The sequence below is a fragment of the Zootoca vivipara genome, chromosome 12 (assembly GCF_963506605.1).
Source record: "Zootoca vivipara chromosome 12, rZooViv1.1, whole genome shotgun sequence".
In the NCBI taxonomy this organism is placed as follows: domain Eukaryota; kingdom Metazoa; phylum Chordata; class Lepidosauria; order Squamata; family Lacertidae; genus Zootoca; species Zootoca vivipara.
The window spans coordinates 16,990,863-17,012,052 of NC_083287.1; the positions used below are offsets into that span (position 1 = coordinate 16,990,863).

The window sequence follows — 21,190 nt, forward strand, 5'->3', positions numbered from 1 at the left end:
TCTCCTAACCCTGTTTACTTGAAAATAAGTCCCATGGAATCCAGTTAGGACATGGTTAGGATTTCACTGCAAGTTGTTACTGTTTGTAGATATTTGATAGCAGGACTTCATTTTTACAGTAAGAGTGGATATTTTCATACCAGTGCATTTCTTTGTTTGACTGCAGCCGTGTGGCAAACTGCAAAATATTGTAATAATCAGATATTTGTTTTCTGAAAGAGAACAGTATAGTTAACAATAAAAAATGTATCAGTTAGCTGCTTATTCAGTGCAGGGAAACTAACACATGGCAGTTATTCTATGACATCTTCTGTTATTTTCTTAAGTCACATTGCATATTTTATTGATATCCCTGTATCGTTTTGAGGGTGGTATTATGAGTATGGTTGCCCAAGAGGACGTGGATGATGTTGACCAAGCTGCTGTATTAATAGCTCTGTGATGCCAGTAACATAAAAAGATTTGCCAGATTTGCCTGTTTAATAATATGTAGCTGCTGTTGCTTAGAACTCTTGGCACTATACCCAGATCAGTGTCTATGGTACAAGAAAGGGAAGGTGGTCTTATGTGAAGATACATCTGTAGGGTTGTCATATTCCCAAACATCTCCACCCAAAATAAGTTTTTGGGCTGTTTGGGGAATTTAAAAGCATTTTTAAGATTGCCCTACTGAAATATACTCGGAGTCGAGAGTGAATTTCATGCTCTTTATTCAGCTCATATTCATCAAGGAGAAGAAGAGAAGACGAATGGCTCTTTTCCCAAAACCATCTGCTTATATACATTATTTACACAATGGGCCTTGCGTGATTGGCTACTTCAGGGCTACACCTGTGGGCCAATTATATTGTGGATTGACTTCTGCCTGCAGCCTGATTGGCTGCTCCTACAGGCCAATCAGGTAGCAGATTCACTTCTGCCAGCCGCCTGATTGGCTGCTCCAGCAGGCCAATCAGGTTGCGGATTCACTTCCACCTGGAGTTGGATTGGGTAGCTCCCGCTGATTCTGAATCCTATTGTTCTAGGATTCAGCTCAGTACATAACACCCCTCCCCTCTAAGTTCCAGTCCTGCCCGGGAAGTTGCATTCGTAGTCCCCAAGGTCTGCTGGCCGCCTCCGTGTGCGTTGTGGCCTGGGGTGTTCCTTGGTCAGGGGTTCTGGTTCTGGCTCGTGTTCCGAGGCTGCTGGCTGTGCCGGGGCTGTCTGGTCTGGCGCCACTGAACCACTAGGTTGTGACTCTGGTTCCGGTGTCCTTCCAGCCTCGGGGCGCCCCTCTGTGCCTACTGCTTCTGCTTCCCCTGCCCACCCCTCTCGCTCTACAGGCCTCACTGCCCTGCTGTCCCCTTGGGACCCCTCTGTCCCGCTCTCCTCCCGGGTTCCTCCTGGGAATCGTCGCCGTAGCTGGTCGCAGTGGCGGCGCCAACATTGCCCCCCTTCCGTTAGTACCTCGTACGACACGGGACCGGTCACCTTGGTGACTGTGGCGGGTACCCATGCTGGGCCTGCCCCAAAATTCTTTGCATACACTGGGTCCTGGGCCACAAATGTCCGGGGGTTCCTGCCTTTCCCCACCACTACCTCATCCTGAGCTCTGTCGGGGTGAAGTCGGTCCAGTCTAGTTGCAAGGCGCCGGCCCATGAGTAGTTCAGCTGGGCTCCGGCCCGTCGTTGTGCTTGGGGTGCTGTGCTGTGCTAGAAGAAATGCGGCAAGGCGGTATTCCCAGTCCCCTTGTGTTATGCGGCGGAGGCTGTCCTTGGTGGTCCGCACCATGCGCTCCGCTTGGCCATTGGTGGCAGGGTGGAATGGTGCTGAGCGGATGTGGCGGATGGCGTTCTGCGCTGTGAAGGTCTGGAACTCCTCTGACGTGAATGCGGTTCCATTGTCCGAGACGAGGGTGTCAGGGAGCCCGTGGGTTGCAAACAGCTTACGTAGTACCCGGATAGCTGCCGCCGTAGAAGTGGACGGTACCAGTGCGACCTCCAGCCATTTGGTGTAGGAATCCACCACTATGAAGAATGTTTTTCCCTGGAAGGGGCCAGCGAAGTCCACGTGCAAGCGTGACCATGGATGTCGGGCGGACTCCCAGGGCTGGACTGGGGCCCTTGGGGGATCCGGGCGGGATTCTTGGCAGGTCTGGCAGTGTTGGACCCAGGCCTCTATCTCTCTGTCAATCCCCGGCCACCACACATAACTCCTGGCAAGGGCCTTCATCCTCACTACCCCTGGGTGTGTCTCGTGTAGGGCTGTGAGGACCCTTTTGCGGAGGGGCTGGGGAACAACAACCCTGCTTCCCCATAACAGGCACCCCTTGTGGGCCGACAGTTCATGTTTGCGGTTTGTGTAGCCAGCGAATTCTGGCCCGGGGCTGCTGCTGGGCCATCCTCGCCACACCCAGTCCAGGACCCGGGAGATGACCCTATCTTTTGTGGAATGGTGCGCAACTTCTTGTGCCTGAATGGGTCGGTCGGGAAGCAGCTCCAGGGTCATAACCTCTTGCGCAGGCGCTGGGTCGGGGCCTGTTTCTGGTAGTGGTAGCCTGCTGAGTGCGTCTGCGTGGCCCATCGCCTTCCCAGGGCGGTGGATTAGTGCATACTGGTAGCCGGCAAGGAAAATTGACCACCTGAGGACACGTGGAGACAACACTTGGGGGGTCTGCTTCTCGGGGGCAAACAGGCCAAGCAACGGCTTGTGGTCAGTCACTATGGTAAAGGGCCGCCCGTACAAGAAATCATGGAATTTTTTTACGCCCTTCACGATTGCCAGACCCTCCTTGTCAATCTGTGAGTAGTTTCGTTCGGCTGCAGCAAGCGTCTGGGAGAAGTATGCCACCGGCACCTCTCTTCCATCCGGGAGTTGGTGTCCCAGGACAGCGCCGATGCCATAGGGAGAGGCGTCGCATGCCAGCACCACTGGCAGCCTCTCGTCGAAGTGTGCCAAGACCGAGTTCGAGACGAGCAAGTCCTTGACTGCCTGGAATGCGGCCCTTTGTCGCTGGCCCCACACCCAAGGGGCCCTTTTATCTAGGAGTCTGTGTAGTGGCTCCGCTACCGCTGCCTTATGGGGAAGGAAGGCATGGTAAAAGTTCAATAGTCCCAAGAATGACTGAAGTTCGGGCTTGCTCTTGGGCGCTGGGGCCTCACAAATGGCCCGTACCTTGTCACCGGTTGGATGGACCCCTTCTGCGTCCACCTTAAATCCCAGAAAGTCCACCTGCGGCACTCCCAGTAAACACTTTTCCCGCTTCACCTTGAGGCCCGCCGTCTGGAAACGGTGCAGGACGGAGCGGAGGCGGTCCTCAAATTCCTCTGGTGTGGGCCCGGCGATCAGTACATCATCGAAGAAGGGGGTGACGCCAGGAATCCCTTTAAGGAGAGAGTCCATTAGATTCTGGAATATGCCTGGTGCCACGCTAACGCCAAATTGCAGCCGCTTTACTCTGAATGCCCCTCTGTGCGTCACAATCGTCTGAGCCTCTGCTGTGGCTTCGTCCACAGGCAACTGTTGATACGCTTGGGCCAAGTCCAGTTTGCCAAAGATTTTTGACCCAGCCAGGGTGGCGAGGACATGGCTGACCACTGGCACTGGGTATGCATGGGCCGTGAGAGCCTTGTTTATGGTGCATTTGTAGTCTGCACAGATGCGGACCGAACCGTTAGGCTTGACGGGTGTGACAATTGGAGTTTCCCAGGGGGCGTTGGGCACCGGCTCCAGCACTCCTTGCTCCACGAGCCGGTCCAATTCCTCGTCTATGCGGGGTTTCAGGGCGAACGGGACCCGGCGGGCCTTGTGCCTGATGGGTCGTACAGCGGGGTCTAGCTGTAGGGCAATGGGGGGTCCTGTATATCGTCCCAATGCCCCATCGAAAACCCCTGGAAACTCTTTGCATATGGCGTCCACGTCCACTTGTAAGCTAGTACGGTTCACCCCGGTAACGGCTAGCCCCAGAGGTCCAAACCATGCCAGTCCCAGTAAGCTAACGTAGGGGCCCTTAACTACCAGCAAGTCCAATTGTTGCTTTCGCCCTCGATATTGCACCCTGAAGGTCCCCACCCCCATTGTAGGGACCTTACGTTTCTGGAAGTCCCGGAGGGTGAATGGGGCCGGCCTTAGTTTGGGACCCCCATTAGGGCACAGTTCCCTTAATGTTCGGGCCGAGATTATGGATAGAGTTGAACCCGTGTCCAGCTCCATGCGGCATGGGGCTCCCTCTATCTGTACCTCTATATAAATTTTCTCTGTGCTGGGATGGGGCAACTGGAATACCTGGTAGTCCGTGATCTCCGTCGAGTTGCCTTGGTGCATGGTGCCGTGTGACCTGGGGCTCCTGGGTCGGTCATCTGATGCTTGTCGACGGGTGAGTCGAGCCCGACACACCCGGGCGATGTGTCCCAATTTTCTGCACTGCCTGCACTCTGCGTTGCGGAAACGACAGGTCCTCCTCTCGTGGTTCTCCCCGCAGCTTGCACAGTTCCCTCCTTCTCGTCGAGGCTGCTGTGGTGTGTGTGCTGCTTGAGTGCGCCGCTGTACTCGGTGTACTTCCTCCCTGTCAGATTCGGATTCGTCGGTGAGGTCTTCGTGGTAGACCCTCGGTTGGGATGGCGGGGCCGGTCGTGCCTCTTGCGTTGACCTCTCGGCGGCTTCGGTTGCCAGGGCTTCCTCCAGAGCAATCTGGAACGTGAGGTCTTTTTTGGCGTAGAGGCGTCGTTGCAACATCTCGTCCCTCAGGCCACCGACGAGGCGGTCACGAAGCATGTTCTCCAACTCTGAGAAGTTGCATAACCGGGCGGCTTGGCGGAGGGAGGTCACAAACCCAGTTATGGTTTCCCCCGGGGCTTGCCGCTTTGCGTAGAAGGCATTTCGGCAAGCTACCACCGAGGGCTGTGGTGAAAAGTGCTCCTTCAGCCGTTCCATTATTGTTTTGTAAGAGACGGTAGCGACATCTCTAGGTGCAAGGAGAGCCCGGGCGATTTCAAACGTCTCCTCTCCACAGACGCTGAAGAATGTCGCCCTCTTCATGGCATCGTTGGAGACTTCTTTCGCTTGCAGGAGGAAGTTGAAACGGGCGGCGTACCCTTCCCAGTCTCCTGATGCTGGTTTGAATGGCAAGAAGCTGCTGTCAGTTGCCATTCTGGGTTCCTTGGGTCCTGGAGCTGAAGCCTGGATGCACGGTGCAATGCAGCGGTGCAGCAGGTGGCGGTGCTGCGGTGCAGTGCGTGGTGGCGGTCAGCTCATCAGGATCCCACCTTCGTCGCCAGTGAAATATACTCGGAGTCGAGAGTGAATTTCATGCTCTTTATTCAGCTCATATTCATCAAGGAGAAGAAGAGAAGACGAATGGCTCTTTTCCCAAAACCATCTGCTTATATACATTATTTACACAATGGGCCTTGCGTGATTGGCTACTTCAGGGCTACACCTGTGGGCCAATTATATTGTGGATTGACTTCTGCCTGCAGCCTGATTGGCTGCTCCTACAGGCCAATCAGGTAGCAGATTCACTTCTGCCAGCCGCCTGATTGGCTGCTCCAGCAGGCCAATCAGGTTGCGGATTCACTTCCACCTGGAGTTGGATTGGGTAGCTCCCGCTGATTCTGAATCCTATTGTTCTAGGATTCAGCTCAGTACATAACACCTACTTTGCCATGCGTCTGGGTTTTGCCGGATATTTTGGGCTTCAGCAAAATCCATTTGGGGAGCCTGATTCCTGGATGTGTCCAGGAAAACTCGGACGTATGGCAGCCCTACACACCAGTAGCTGGAGTCTTGCTTGATTGTCCAGGTATCCTTTGCCTAATTTGTATATGTATATTAACTGGATCCAGAGAACAGTCTTGGCCTGTCTCTCCTTCACCCTCCCTGCCTGCATCGCCCTGGTTTTGAAGTTGGAGTAATGTTTTTATTTTATGTTTTTTTATTTAAATAGTTATAAACCATGCTTCCATAGAAAAAATATAACAAGGTGGTGTGCAATGCAAAAACCTGACAGCACAACATTGAGCTCAGTAAAAATGTCAATAGCATATCAGCCAAAAATAGAAAGCTTGCAAGAGATTGCCTGAACAGTGCCGTTTGTCAAAGATGTCTAAAAGAAAGCAAGGATGACTCTCCCTGGACTTCTATTGGCAATGAGTTCATCATGGCCTTCTCCATGAAAGGCTTAGACCCTTCTGAAGACCAGCTGACTCTCAGCAGCAGTGGGGACCACCAAGAATGCTTCATAAGTAGATCTTGGTGATCAAGGTAGGGCATAAGTAATCAGAAAAGATCCTTAAGATACTGTTTAGAACAGGCATCCCCAAACTGCGGCCCTCCAGATGTTTTGGCCTACAACTCCCATGATCCCTAGCTAACAGGACCAGTGGTCAGAGAAGATGGGAATTGTAGTCCAAAACATATGGAGGGCCAAAGTTTGGGGGTGCCTGGTTTAGAACTTTGTGAATTAACAGCAGAACTTTGAATCTGGCTGGGTAGCATGTGGTCAGCCATATGCTCACCCTGCTGTTGATTATTCTGGAGGAAATATTTTGCTTCATGGGCCCATCCATTAAGGTTCTTTCAATATTCCTCCAGATGATCTGGCATTTCTGGTTTCCTTTTGTGTATGCTTCATTTAAAATATATTTGAGGAAAATGCAAGCACTTTGTTTTTGAAATTGAGACGGGCCCCAGAGACAAATCTTTCAACTTCTACTCCGGAGAAATCTTCAGAGATTTCCTTTTTTTCCACTCAACTGAACTTACGCATCCAAAATGCCATCTTGTGAAAGCCAATGCATTCTGCTTCAAAGAAATGCCCTTGAAATTTAAGGTGTGAAGAACTTTTATCACTAACTACAGTATACAAAACAACTCTATAAGACATGCCTCCCTAGTGTGTGATTAACCCCATGTCAGTCTGAGATACACAGTATTTTTCCTATAGATTCATACTGTACAGGTTACAGAAATGATGTAGCTTTAATTTTTTTAAAAAATATTGAATTGAATACAAATGCATTAAAACTTACATTTATACTTCCTTAAGACTGATTTCATTGGTTTGTCTGTAACTCAGTGGAAATTGGTGTTCTTGGGAAAGTCCAGAAATAAACGATAAATTGCAAGAACTCAGGCCAAAAGAAGATGGATTTCAAAAAAATCTTCACAAGGTTTTATTGATGTGATGCGGAGTTTAAATGGGAATCAATCCCAATGTTGAAGGCAAATAAAGATAATTTCCAGTAAAAATCAGGACAAGGCCCTGTTTCGACTATTCTTTGTCAGCTGGAATATGGAGAAAGTTAAAATGAATCTTAGAATAATTCTCCTTGTAATGAAAATTCATTCAACTCTCTAAACATAAAGTTTTATCATATATAAAGGACAGAGACTATATTTAAATAAACATAACTGGTATATCTGTGAGTGACTGACCTTACATCAAACTTACATTCTGTTTTCTAAATAAGGGGTTAAATTGCTTATAATGTACAAAGAAAGCTTGTCTGTGCTTTAAATAATAAATCCTCTTAAAAAAATAATAATCCTTATTTCAGGAATACATGTAATTTTCTAAAGTTATATTACTTATAATAAACAGAGGTAGCTTACCAAAGATTCACAGGTCAAAGTGTACCAAGTATGTTTGCCTTGCTACCTCAAATTGTTTGCAGCACTTAAATGATAGAGGAAATGAGGTTATAACAAAATTAAAGAGACAGTATTACATCTATGCGTACTGAAAAGTGTTAAAACAATTTAAAGGCATAGGGTCATAGTTAAGTTAAATGTTGTTTCAAAATGCAAAGTTGATTATAGAAATGGTGTGAAGTCTAGACTGTTGTTCAAGCCCCATGGATGTAATGTGTTGAAGAGATGGATAAATTTGGATTCCTGTTGGAGAAGGAGTCTGTCATTGTTCATTCGCTGAAAGCGGGTTTGCGGCAATGTCCAAATTACAAAGAATGAGAAGTCATTCCAGCTGATGAAGAATAGTCGAAACAGGGCCTTGTCCTGATTTTTACTGGAATTTATCTTTATTTGCCTTCAACATTGGGATTGATTCCCATTTAAACTCCGCATCACATCAATAAAACCTTGTGAAGATTTTTTTGAAATCCATCTTCTTTTGGCCTGAGTTCTTGCAATTTATCATTTATTTCTTGTCTGTAACTCAGTCATACTCCGAGTAAACCCATTGAAATCAACGAAGCGGAATAACTTAGGTGCATTGATTTCAAGGGGCCTTTTTTGAGAATGGCTTAGCTGGATACAACTTTATCAAATACAGTGGTACCTCTGGATGCATACTTGATCCGTTCCGGGGTTTGTTCTCACCCTGAAAAGTACGTATCTGGAGCGGCGCTTATGTGCATGCGCGAAGCGCGCAGAACGCTTTTGAGAATGCTTCTGTGCATGCGCGCGGGGTGGAACCCGGAAGTAAAGACTTCTGGGTCCGCTGTGTACTTAAGCTGAAAATACGCAACCCGCAGCAAATGTAACCAGAGGTATGACAAAGTTCATTCCACCCAGTCAAAACACTCAGGTAGTTTTCAAAGCAGGGCCAAGACTGAGTATGGCTGGGGAAAGGGCCTGGCGAGACGCCAAAGGGCCTGATAGAGAGACTTGGAGGGCCACATTTGGTCTTCAGGCCTGAGGTCTCTCACTGCTTCAATCAGGGACAAAACTAGGCTTAATATAACAAGGGCAAAGACCCAGTTTGGCACACACTCCGCATGTGCATTTGTGTACAGGTTGGGAGCCTTGATGGCGCCCCTCTGGAGGCTTCACCCGGGGCAGAAAACTCAGCTAGCCACCCCCCGCCCCCCTGTATCTTTAGCATTGCTTCAGGAAATCATGTACCATATTTGCTATTCTGGGCTTGATCCTGAACATCGTCTCACAATAAGAGCCCTGCTGGATCAGAAGGTCTGTCTAGTTCAGAATCCTGTTTCCTATAGTGGGAAGTTCAGAAGCATGTTAGGAAAGCAGTAGTTTTGCAGCACTGAAGCCTACGGGCAACTGGCGTTCAGAGGTAAACTGGCCATTTAGCTACAGGTAGGTAGCCGTGTTGGTCTGAGTCGAAGCAAAATAAAAAAATTCCTTCAGTAGCACCTTAAAGACCAACTAAGTTTTTATTTTGGTATGAGCTTTCGTGTGCACACGAAAGCTCATACCAAAATAAAAACTTAGTTGGTCTTTAAGGTGCTACTGAAGGAATTTTTTTATTTGGCCATTTAGCTGTTATGGCTAGTGGCTGCAAACAGACCTGTCTAATCTGATCTAATCTATGATCTAATCTGATTTTAAAGTTCTCTAAGTGTGCGTGTTGGGGGATGGGGGCAGCATAACCCTATCAAGTGGTTTCAAAATCCATAAATATTGTGCGAGGAAGTACTCTTTGGTCTGCCCTGAATTTGTTGCCAATCACTTTTGCTGGTGATCTTGAGTTATGAGAGAAAAAACACCCTCTTTCCTTCACAGCTTGTGTAACTTTATGAGACTCCATCACAGCCTCCTTCCAAAGTTAGCTCCCCAGAACATTTCAACATTTTATCTTAAGGAGGAAGGGTGCCCCAGTTCCTTGATCATTTTGTCCACCTCTTTCTGGAAGTTTTCCATTTGTACAGTGTTCCTTGGAGATGGAGTACAATTTCCTCTGGAGATGGAGTAGCCCAAACCAGGGGCGTAGGAAGATAGGGGCGGTAGGGGCGAGCTGCCCCGGGTGGCGGGCTCCAAGGGGCGCCATCGCGGGTGCCCACCCCGCCCCAAAACACCCGCCCCGCCCCCGGAATGTGTGCTACGCCCCTCCGGGAGGCGCCCCCCGCCCCCGGGAGGCACGCCACAGTCCTGGAACATGTGCCCCGCCCCTCCGGGAGGCACGCGCCGCCCCCAGAATGGGCACTAGCCCCGCCCCTGGTGCCAGAGCATGAAGCTCTGCCACTGGCCCAAACTGTACATGGGAGTTGTAGTTCAGCAACCTATCCGTCCAAGGAAGCATGGCCAGTGGCCAAGAATGATTGGTGTTGTGATTCAGCAAACCCTGAAAGGCCAAAAGATACCCACATCTGGTCTACACTGATTGGCAGTGCGTCTCCACAATTTCAGACAGGGTTGCTGAACCTCATACCTTTCACGTGCAAAAGAGATGCTCTGACACTGGACTATGGCTTTTCCCCCTAACTGTTTTATCATTAACTGATTTTAAATCAGCACTTTTCTCCGAGTGTCAGAAATCAATCTGGAGCCCCGTTATTGGCCAAGAGGCAACTGATGGGAACCTGGAAAAGAGCCACTGGACATGGTGGTTTTTTGGTCCACAGAGATTCCTCCAAATAACCCAGTTCTTGGGAGTCTACGTGCATCCATTGCAGCATAGCCTTTATTTTTATCGTATTATTTTTAGCCTTTGGCTTTATTCCCAGCATGGAACGGACCTGCTGTGCTAATCAACCATAGCTGTTTCAGCGAGGAGGGGAGGCGGTGAGTGAGAGAGCTGGATATATACACAAATTGTATGTGTTTAGATGGGTATCCATTCATCCATACTGATATTCATCTGTAGAAAATGATAAAGCCGTTTATTAGTTCATCTGGCATAACTGGAAAATAATCTGAATGAATAATATATACAGTATACAAATACAAGTGGCAAGTTTGTATACAGTCTGCTTTTACTTTCAGTTTACCTTGGCTCGTAATCTCAAAGTGTTGACGTTGAAACTGGGAAGGCACTTAAATACACACCCTCTGTTGAAATTAGTGGAGTTACACTGTAGTCTAAAGATTAGCATCGGAAACAAATTAGGTGTGCTAGATTCAGACTGAAAAAGTTGAGGTTCAAATGGCTAATTGTGCACTCCATAAAAATGCAATCTCTTGCCTGCCAATTGGAACCTTTAGATTTTCAATCTTGTGTTTGCTTGCAGAAGTAGCTTAATTGGACCAACTTATTAATGCATTCTTTTTACCTGTTTGTTGCAGGGAGTGGGCAAACCGAGCATCATCCATCCACTTTCTGAGAGTTTTAATTTGCATAAGATTATTAATGAGAGACCAATGCTATCAGGTTAGTTTGCCCATGGTCACCTCCTTGAAACATAAAATAGGAACATGATGCTAAAAGTGGCTGCTTAGATATTAGTACAGCAATCATTTAGTAGGTTTGGTCAGCTGATGCTGTACTAGCAACTTTCCAAACAACATTTGCCAAATATAGTTAGCAGCCCCCTATCTTAGAGCCACCTCCAGACTGGGTTTTGTGTTTTGTGTGGGTATATCCTGCAACGTAGGGACCCAGGTGGTGCTGTGGGCTAAACCACAGAGTCTAGGGCTAGATCAGAACGTCGGCGGTTCAAATCCCTGCAATGGGGTGAGCTCCTGTTGCTCGGTCCCAGCTCCTGCCCACCTAGCAGTTCGAAAGCACACCAAAGTGCAAGTAGATAAATAGGGACCGCTCCGGCGGGAAGGTAAACGGCACTTCCGTGCGCTGCTCTGGTTCGCCAGAAGCGGCTTTGTCATGCTGGCCACATGACCCGGAAGCTGTCGGCGGACAAATGCCAGCTCCCTTGGCCTATAGAGCGAGATGAGCGCCGCAACCCCAGAGTCGGACACGACTGGACCTGATGGTCAGGGGCCCCTTTACCTTTATCCTGCAATGTGCAATTATAGTGGATTAATGATGGATTTGTCCACAAATCAGTCCACTTTTTTAGCTGTTCTGCATTATCGCCATCTGGAGGGGGTACTCTTGCAACAAAAGTGGGACAAAAAATAAACCACAACATTTGTGGCCTAAAAAGTTGCAGCATAGCAGGAGAAAGTGACAGGACATGCACTGATTGGGAAGGAGGTGATCTGTCTGCCCCAAAACCTTTTCAGGTGCAAACAGTATTGAACGCGGAATTATGTATAACTATCCCAATACACAGGGACACGGGTGGCGCTGTCGGTTAAACCACAGAGCCTAGGGCTTGCCGATCAGAAGGTCGGCGGTTCAAATCCCCGCGACGAGGTGAGATCCCATTGCTCTGTCCCAGCTCCTGCCAACCTAGCAACTCAAAAGCATGCCAGTGCAAGTAGATAAATAGGTACCACTGTGGCGGGAAGGTAAACGGCGTTTCCATGCGCTCTGGTTTCTGTCACGGTGTTCCGTTGCGCCAGAAGCGGTTTAGTCATGCTGGCCACATGACCCGGAAAGCTGTATGTGGACTAATGCCGGCTCCCTTGGCCTGAAAGCGAGATGAGCGCCATATCCCCAATCGCCTTTGACTGGACTTAACCATCCAGGGGACCATTACTTTTATCCTTTTTACCTACCAGTTGACTTACTGAGACACTGCAATCGTAAGCATAACTTCTGCCATACTGAATCAAGGGGACTTTGAATTTAACAGTGGTAGTTGATTGGGAATAGGCTGCTAGGAATCTTCTGGAAGTTTGACATACTGTACTTGCTTTGCTTTTCCCTCCCCTCTTGTATAGGAAGCACTCCACAACCTGGGTGGGATCGACGCCTTAGCACAGGTAACCATCTCTGCCTTTCACGGTGTTTTGTTGCCCGTTAACTTAAGTTCGCCAAGGTAAGGACGGAAGTTATTGCAAAACAGCTTTCCCTCTTGGAGGTGAAACTATAAACACTAAACACATGGGATATTTTTTCCATTTCCAAGGAATCACAAAGCAATGTTAGTTGCAGCTTGACTGAATTGCAGAAGTGACCGTCCTGTGTCATTTGATTAGACTCTGAATCGGCTGGCTTCTGTGAAAAGGGCGGATGCCTCAGTGAGAGATCAGGATTATAATCTGCTCAGCGGGGCCATCTGGCTTGTCAAATTGGACCTCTTATGGCCAGAATGAGAAAATGCACACAACTAACAAAGTATTTCATTTTGAGCAGGGTCCAGTCAGCACAATTCTGCTTCGGTGCTGCTTGTGGGTTTCGCTAAATAAATGCCTTTAAAAAATGAACATGCCTATATATATATTCTCATGTTAATAACAGGGACCACATAACACCGGTCCTGAGAGATCTACACTGGCTCCTAGTACGTTTCCGAGCACAATTCAAAGTGTTGGTGCTGACCTTTAAAGCCCTAAATGGCCTTGGTCCTGTATACCTGAAGGAGCGTCTCCACCCCCACCGTTCAGCCCGGACACTGAGGTCCAGCACCGAGGGCCTTCTGGCGGTTCCCTCGTTGTGAGAAGTGAGGTTACAGGGAACCAGGCAGAGGGCCTTCTCGGTAGCAGCACCCGCCCTGTGGAATGCCCTTCCATCAGATGTCAAGGAAATAAGCAGTTATCCTAATTTTAAAAGACATCTGAAGGCAGCCCTGTTTGGGGAAGCTTTTTAATATTTAATGCTGTATTGTTTTAATATTCATTTGGGAGCCGCCCAGAGTGGCTGGGGAGACTCAGCCAGATGGGCGGGGTATAATTAATAAATTATTATTATTATTATTATTATTATTATTATTATTATTATTAACAGTGCAGTGTACATAAGAAACAGCAGGGTACTATCTTTACCAGGACCAGTCAGAAATACAGTGGTGCCTCGACTTACGAATTTAATCCGTTTCGAAGGCACCTTCGTAGGTCGAAAAATTCATTAAGTCGAAAAGCACCATTGGAAACGTGATTTCCCATAGGAATGCATTGGAAACGGAAAAAATCGTAAGTCGAAGCAACCCCATCTAAAAATTCGTAAGTCGAAAAAACCGCCGCGGTTTCCATTCGGATGTCGAGAAATTCGTAAGCGTGTGGCCATTTGCCCCAATCGTAAGTCGAAAATTTCGGTTGCCAAGTTGTTCGTAAGTTTGAGGTACCACTGTAGTGAGCAGGTTATGAGTGAATGAGAGCCCTGTGCCCTTTTATTTATGCATCATATCCCGCATCCAGCCTGAAGAAGAGTTCTGTTGAATATGAAAGCTTGCCCACTACTTTCGTAACGTTTTGGTTTGATCCCATTGAAAGAATGCATTACCTACGATTATTTTTGGACTTTTTCTAATGGAACAATACAGCTACCTGCAGTTTTAATGTACGTAGGCTGAGAGGAAGCTACCAATCACACAAGGAGTGGGATTCACTTGTCAGAATTGGGGCATTGACTACTGCTGCTACCATGTGCTTATGCCTTGGCAAAACCGCATGATGTAGCTTCTAGCAGGAGCTTTTTCTTTATGGACCATAATAGGATACATAGCTTTGGGGATGATGCTGACTGCCGTAGAAGAACTTGGGGGCCACCCCCAGCCTGCCTGTTCATGGTGGTTTCCTTATATTGAGTCAGGCTATTGGCCCATCTGGTTTAATATTGTCCACATCAGTGGTGGGGAACCTGTGGCTCTGCAGGTGTTTTACACACACACACACACACACACACACACACACACACACACAGAGAGAGAGAGAGAGAGAGAGAGAGAGAGAGAGAGAGAGAGCGCCTTTCTGTAAATCACCAAGGCTGTTTACTACAGGTCAGAAATAATAACAGCATTATTTGATGTGTTAATGTGAATGGAAGTTGTTAAAATTGCAGCTGCGGTATAAAGTTTTGTTCTTCTGACTGGTGTGTAATTGGAATTTACAAGTTTTTGGATTGCAAAGTAAATGATCAAATCATCCATTCTGGCCCAACAAAATAATATAATATAATTTGGCATCTGAATAATTGGCATGATTAATTGTATTATAATTTGGTATTGTGACAAGGAGGATTTTATTGTAATTTAAAACTAATAAAAATGATTACACACACACACATACAAAGGAGAAAATAATAAAAGCAACGTCCGAACATCTCCCACAAAGCACTGCTTTAAAAAACAACAACAAACACAACAAAAAGCAACTCAGGTTGTTGTTTGTTTGTTTTTTAAAAAATGTATAGACCAAATTAAAAAGAGGTGTCTTGACACATTTTCTATATGCAGAGATGTTGCTGGACTGGAACCAACACCCTCCACTGGCAATACTAAGTGTGGTTAATGAGAGTAAAAGTCCAACAGCTTTTTGAGGACTACAGATTCCCCGACCCTTGGCCTACACTGAGAGCAGCAACTCTCCATTGCTTCACAGAAGTGTATTTTCCCAGCCGTACCTGGGAGTGCCAGGAATGAAACCTGGGTCCTTTTCCACGTGGAGCGTGTGCCCAGCCACCAAGCGGCAGCCCTTTCCCAGTTAAAGAACATATGTCCAAGAAACCATAGCTAGACCCCCACAGCTTCTTGCATGAAAAAGCCCTCTTGTTGTAACTTTGTCCTGTTTCCAGAATAGTGTGTTTATTTTTTCTGATAACTGTCTGCAGTGAATTGCGGTACAAGTTTGCCATCTGCTGGTCTCATGTATGCACTTTGCTTTTTAATTTAGATCCATTTCCACTAACAATTTTACAATGTTTCCTCCCCACCTGCAGTATATGGAAACGGTAGCAAATGACTACCTTTGTTATGGAGAAGAGCATCATAATATAGACAAATTGGTCAACATGACATGTAAGTAAGTGCTGGTTATATATCAGTTATATATCTCCTGTGGTTATATCTCTTCTCTTCTGATTATATTTCTTCTAGGATGAAGTGGGGATGTGTACAGTGGAACCTCGGTTTACGCCTACCTCCGCTTACGAAAACCTCCGTTTACGAGCGCTGCGGACCCGGAAGTGTTTACATCCGGGTTCCGCGGCGTCGGATGCGCGCAGACACGATCTGTGCAGCTTGCGCATGCGCAGAAGCGATCTGCGCAGCATGTGCACAGAAGTGCTCTATCGGCGCTTTGCGCACGTGCAGAAGCGTGTCTTTGGCGAGCGAATGCCTCTGCGGAATAGATTGCGTTCGCAAACCGAGGTACCACTGTATATGAAATAAAATGTTCTAGAAATGTAGCACTAAGCTGTTGCAGTCCAAAAGGAAGCAACAACGAATAAGATCTAAAAACTGGCTCTTGTTTGGATACAATTGCAATTCTTTAATTTCAAGGCACCTCCACTTATTTTGCTGTGTAATTTTTTTAATCATGTCGCAGAATCTATTAACTTTTGAAGGAAAGTTGCTTTTTAGAAGCTGTCCTCTTCCCCCCCTCTGCCTCCCCACCCCGTGATAAAACTTTCCTGTTTGATTCTCTTTGCAGATATTTTTCAAAAACTCTCGGCCGTTAAAGATCAAAGAGAATGGGTAACAGCCAGCGGAGCACATAAAGTAAGTGAACCATCACTTCTACGTAATCAGGGTTTTTAGTGGCTGTGTTTTGTGTCCTTAAAATGGCACAAAATCCCTTCTGATCATTGCTAGACAATTTTAAGTTGTCAGCATTGAAAGTGGTGAATCAGTTAAGTGGCTGGTTGACTAGAGCCCAGGGTGACTGGGGAAACCCAGCCAGATGGGTGGGGTATAAATAACAAATTATTATTATTATTATTATTATTATTATTATTATTATTGACCAAGAGAGCGCCTTATCAGGATGCAGATTCAAATTCTTGGCTCCTATCCATCCCTTCTCTGCCTCTAGACCCTGGCTCCTAAATCATCAGACACCCAACCTTGGCATTTGCCAATGTAAACCCCAGTCATGTTGACATTTTAGTTTTATTAGCACACTGAAAAGGGATAAGAACTTATTCCTGATAGACAGAGATAACAAGAAGCGGTTTATTATTTATTTACGTAAAGGATTTTTGCCCTGCTCTTTGGCCAAAAAAGGCTCCCAGAGTCAGGGACAGAGCTTCGTGCTCTGGCACCGGGGTGGGGGTGGAGAGCAGGCGGGGGCGTGGCTGGCGCGCATCCTGGAGGCGTGGTGGCTGCCTGGGGGGGCGTGGCGCCCAGGGCGGGTGGTGGAACAGCTGCAATGGCACCCCACTGGGATCGTGCTGCCGAGGGCGGTGCGCTCCCCCCGCACCCCTCTTCCTCCACCAGTGCCCAGAGCAGCTTTCAAATCAAGAGTCCCTCAGGCTTACAATCTAAAAATGTGATAAGTAAGCTGCATCTTTCTTTTCTTTAAAGTACTGTTTGTTACTAACGGGCATTTTGTCTGTCTTTTAATTGTCTAACGTTTTATTTTTGCAGACTCTGATCAACTTACTTGGATCTAGAGAAAACAATGTTCTGCTAGGTACATTGCTTGCCCTCACTAGCTTGGCAGAAAGGTAAGCTTCAGTCTAGTGTGCTTGGATTTGTCCCTTGATTTTCTTTTTTTGGGGGGGTGGCGGGTGTGGATCAATCAAGTTCAACAAGAGCAAAATATCAACAGTCAAGCTTTATTCCCCTTACCTTGCAAACATTAAGTTATAGGTCAGATGTGGGGAGCTCTTTTAAGCCTGAGGATGGCATTCCATCCTGGGCAACTTTCTAGGGACTGCTTATCAGTAGCGGGTGTGGCCAAAGTGGGCGTGGCCCGGCACACAGCAGTGGGTGTGGCCAAAGTGGGTGTGGCCCGGCAACCAGCAGTGGGTGTGGCCAGGCACCCACTGCTCTTTATCTATGCCAGCAAAAGTGATTTATCACAGTTCAAGGACAAATTCCACTTCGATAAAATCGCTAGCACAGAAGGCAGAGCAAGGCCTGTGAGGGGAATGATCTGGGTGCAGGGCCAGATTTAGGTTTGATCAGGGCCTAAGCTACTGAAGGTAATGAGCCCCTTTATATGTCCAGCTGTCCTTTGTCAACAACAAATTATTGCTGTTTTTTGTGTTGAATATATGCTATGTGGTAATTTATGGACCTAATAGGTACCTAAAGCCATTTGCACATGCAGAATGTAGGCACACTATATATAGAAATTAGCAAACCAGTGATGTTTTAAGGGAGCAGGCTGGCAGGCGGGGCCCATTAATTACATCACAGGAGCCTATACAACACAAAACTCTGTTGCTGTATGTAGGTTTTATTTTTATATTTTGGAAATGTACATCCAGTTTTTTCCCCTTTAATTTTTTTGCCCCCCCCCCAAGAGAGTGGGGCCCTCAGCTATAGCTTGTTTAGCTTATACGTAAATCCGTCGCTGTCTAGGTATGTGTGCCCTGGGCATTGTCCTGAGGGCTGAACAGAGAGGTCTGGAGCAGGGGTTGGCAACCTAAGGCCCATGGGCCACAAGCAGCCATGGGGGTCATTTAACTGGCCCATGAGCTGCCCCCAAACCGAGCTGCCCACTCGGTGAGTCCCTGCACACTGCGCTAAACCAGCGCAGCGCGGAGACTCGCTTCTACGGCGCTGGAAATTGTGTCTGTGCATGCGCAGATGAAAATCACGTCTGCACAGACGCAGACGCTGAAAATTGCATCTGTGCAGATGTCGGAAATTGCGGGCGCGGGTGCTCATATGCGCACATAATCCAGCCCACAGAGGGATCTCCGCTGCAGTGATCCAGCCCAGGCGAGGTAAACTTCGCCAACCCCTGGTCTGGAGGGACTGTATGTGGACCCTAGGCCTGAGTTTCCCCACCTCCTAATATTGGCTGTGTTTACACTTTTGCTTTCCATTCTGTAAACTATGTATGCTGCTTCAGATCACACATTTATTATTGTTTCAGTAGCACCTTAAAGACCAACTAAGTTTTTATTTTGGTATGAGCTTTCGTGTGCATGCACACTTCTTCAGATACCTGAAGAAGTATTCTTCAGGTATCTGAAGAAGTGTGCATGCACACGAAAGCTCATACCAAAATAAAAACTTAGTTGGTCTTTAAGGTGCTACTGAAGGAATTTTTTTTATTTTACTTCGATCCAGACCAACACGGCTACCTACCTGTAACCATTTATTATTGTGTGATTCTTGGTTGTCAGATTTGTAGAGCATGGGTGTAAAGGAGAGAATGCAAACCGTCTATAGAAGTTGGAGTTAGATTGCAATGAAATGCAAAATCTTTCCAGCAGCAGTAATTGGTTGTTACAATTACCTGGGATCGGATGCTGATGTAATAAAAGGGGTGCCATTATCTCTATTCTCTGGAATGTATATTGAATTTCTTTTACCCTTGGAGCACAATTCATGGTTGGAGGTGTTAACATTTTAAAACCTGAGCCCTGGGAGTGGCTGAGCCCACTTTTAACAATACCACCAAATGCACTGTGTTTGAATGGCAGGACCATGTCTAGAGCAGCTAGACAAGAATATTTCTTCTAGCAGTTTTCCAAATGCCAAGCCTGCTATCTCGGGGAACAGTGCGAGACTTTCTTTCTTTGGGCTAGATTTTGAGGGTTGATTGCATGGAGATTCCTATTCTTATTAGTACTATGTTTTTATGTTTATAACTGAGACTTGCATTCATTTAAATGATGGCAAAGTTCAAATTCTTTACATAGGGTTAATTCTCACACTGCAGGAAATTTCCATTCATAGAAATGCCATGAATGATATGCTACTACAGTGCAACTGAAAAAAAATAACACATTCATAATTTTCCATTTTAGTCCCGGATGCCGAGAGAAAATAAGCGAGCTTAATGTTGTGGAGAATTTGTTGGTGATATTGCATGAATATGACTTGCTTTCTAAAAGGTAGGATGCTGAATTAATTTCTGCCCATCTTTTTCTGTTCACGGTTTCCAGTCACTTAGCTCATGCTAACCATTCTCTTTCTCCAACCACATGCTTTCTACTTGTAAAGTAGAAAATATGAGATTTCCAAATATGGCATTTTTTAGGAAGACAGTTTTCTCGGTAGAGAGGGATAGTAATTCTGAAACTGAAGCAATGCAAAGGTTGATTGGAATTTGTGCTTACAAGGCCAGTGCATGCTTCTCCATGCTTAATGATCCCAGGCTTTTGCATTCTCTGGGTGAATTCCCGTATCTCGCTCAAGCTCACTTTGGTCAGCTTAGAAAGCTCATTCGTATTACAGATGCCTCCCCCCCCCCAAATAAACAATTAATAAAGGGTCCCAGAAATAGCATGAGAGATCAGCTGCACCTTGCATGTAAAAGCACCCTAAGATTTAATACACCATGGCAGGTATAGCTAACCCTTTTCAAGGGCTGAATTATTTTGGACAAGGTGAATTTGGGCATTGCTAACCCAATCTCCCTGTTCTTACAAACCACACGTTGTTGTTTATTTGTTGAATTTATATACTGCCCTATACCCGGAGGTTTCAGGCAGGGCGGTTCACAAAAACGACCACAGTATATAAGATCAAAATAAAAACAATAACCCAATAACACTCCCCCAAAACACTCCCCCATTTTAAAAGACATAGGATGTCAATCAGGTGAACCAAAGGCCTGGTTAAAAAGGAACATTTTTGCCTGGCGCCTAAAGGTGTATAATGAAGGCTCTACATCCAAATAATAATAATAATAATAATAATAATAATAATAATAATAATAATAATAATAAATTGTGATGATTCAGGTAGGTAGCTGTGTTGGTCTGATGCAGTCGAAATATATATATAAAAATTGTTATGTGCTATGTCATCATCACCACCATTAAAAAAATGGTCCAGTAGCACCTTAGAGACCAACTAAGTTTGTTCTTGGTAAAAGCTTTCATGTGCATGCACACTTCTTCTAAGGTGCTACTGGACAAATTTTTTAATGGTGGTGATGATGATGATAATTATACCCCACTCAGCTGACTGGGTTTCCCCAGCCACTTTAGGCAGCTTCCAACACAAAAAAACCCACAAAGCATTAAAAAGACTTCCCTATACAGGATTGCTTTCAGATGTCTTCTAAAGGTTGTATGGTTACTGATCCCCTTGGCTCAGGGGTCACATAACTCCATACTCCACAACATTTCACCAATAAAAATAGGAACATCCTACTCCATAATAATTTTATTACTTATAGTCTGCCCATCTGACTGGGTTGCCGCAGCCACTCTGGGCGGATTCCAACATATATGAAAACATAATAAAACATTAAACATTAAAAAAAAACTTCCCGGTACAGGGCTGCCTTCAGATGTCTTCTAAAGGTTGTGCAGGTAGGTAGCCGTGTTGGTCTGAGTCGAAGCAAAATAAAAAAATTCCTTCAGTAGCACCTTAAAGACCTTAAAGACCAACTAAGTTTTTATTTTGGTATGAGCTTTCGTGTGCATGCACACTTCTTCAGATACACTTGAAACAGAAGGGCCAGACCCTTATGTATATACAGAGGGTGGGGGTGGGTGGGCGGGAATGGGTGATGGGCTGATAGGAGTGGTAAACCTGTTGACGGCTGTTAACGACTGCTGATGACTGCAATTGGTCCTGCGGGGAAAAAGCAAGGGCTG

The 21,190-nt window shown here is 46.4% G+C and overlaps 2 protein-coding genes across 6 annotated transcripts in view; one reads left to right on the top strand and one right to left on the bottom strand.

Annotated features, from left to right (window-relative positions):
• NEK10 (NIMA related kinase 10) overlaps positions 1-21,190 on the top strand; it is a 110,572-nt gene that overhangs the window by 6,724 nt on the left and 82,658 nt on the right. For all 5 annotated transcript variants that reach the window (XR_004693485.2, XM_060280658.1, XM_035130104.2 and 2 more), the window contains exons 6-11: positions 10,963-11,047; positions 12,463-12,504; positions 15,398-15,476; positions 16,111-16,178; positions 17,046-17,125; positions 19,388-19,474. Coding sequence is in view for 4 of the 5 variants with exons in the window: in XM_060280658.1 (XP_060136641.1) it covers positions 10,963-11,047; positions 12,463-12,504; positions 15,398-15,476; positions 16,111-16,178; positions 17,046-17,125; positions 19,388-19,474 (441 nt within the window). In the remaining variant the exon portion in view is untranslated. The remainder of the gene's footprint in view (positions 1-10,962; positions 11,048-12,462; positions 12,505-15,397; positions 15,477-16,110; positions 16,179-17,045; positions 17,126-19,387; positions 19,475-21,190) is intronic.
• LOC132592851 (uncharacterized protein K02A2.6-like) lies at positions 715-5,624 on the bottom strand. The gene has a single exon (XM_060280657.1). It carries the CDS (start codon positions 5,125-5,127, stop codon positions 1,057-1,059), a length of 4,071 nt encoding a protein of 1,356 aa, XP_060136640.1. The 5' UTR covers positions 5,128-5,624; the 3' UTR covers positions 715-1,056.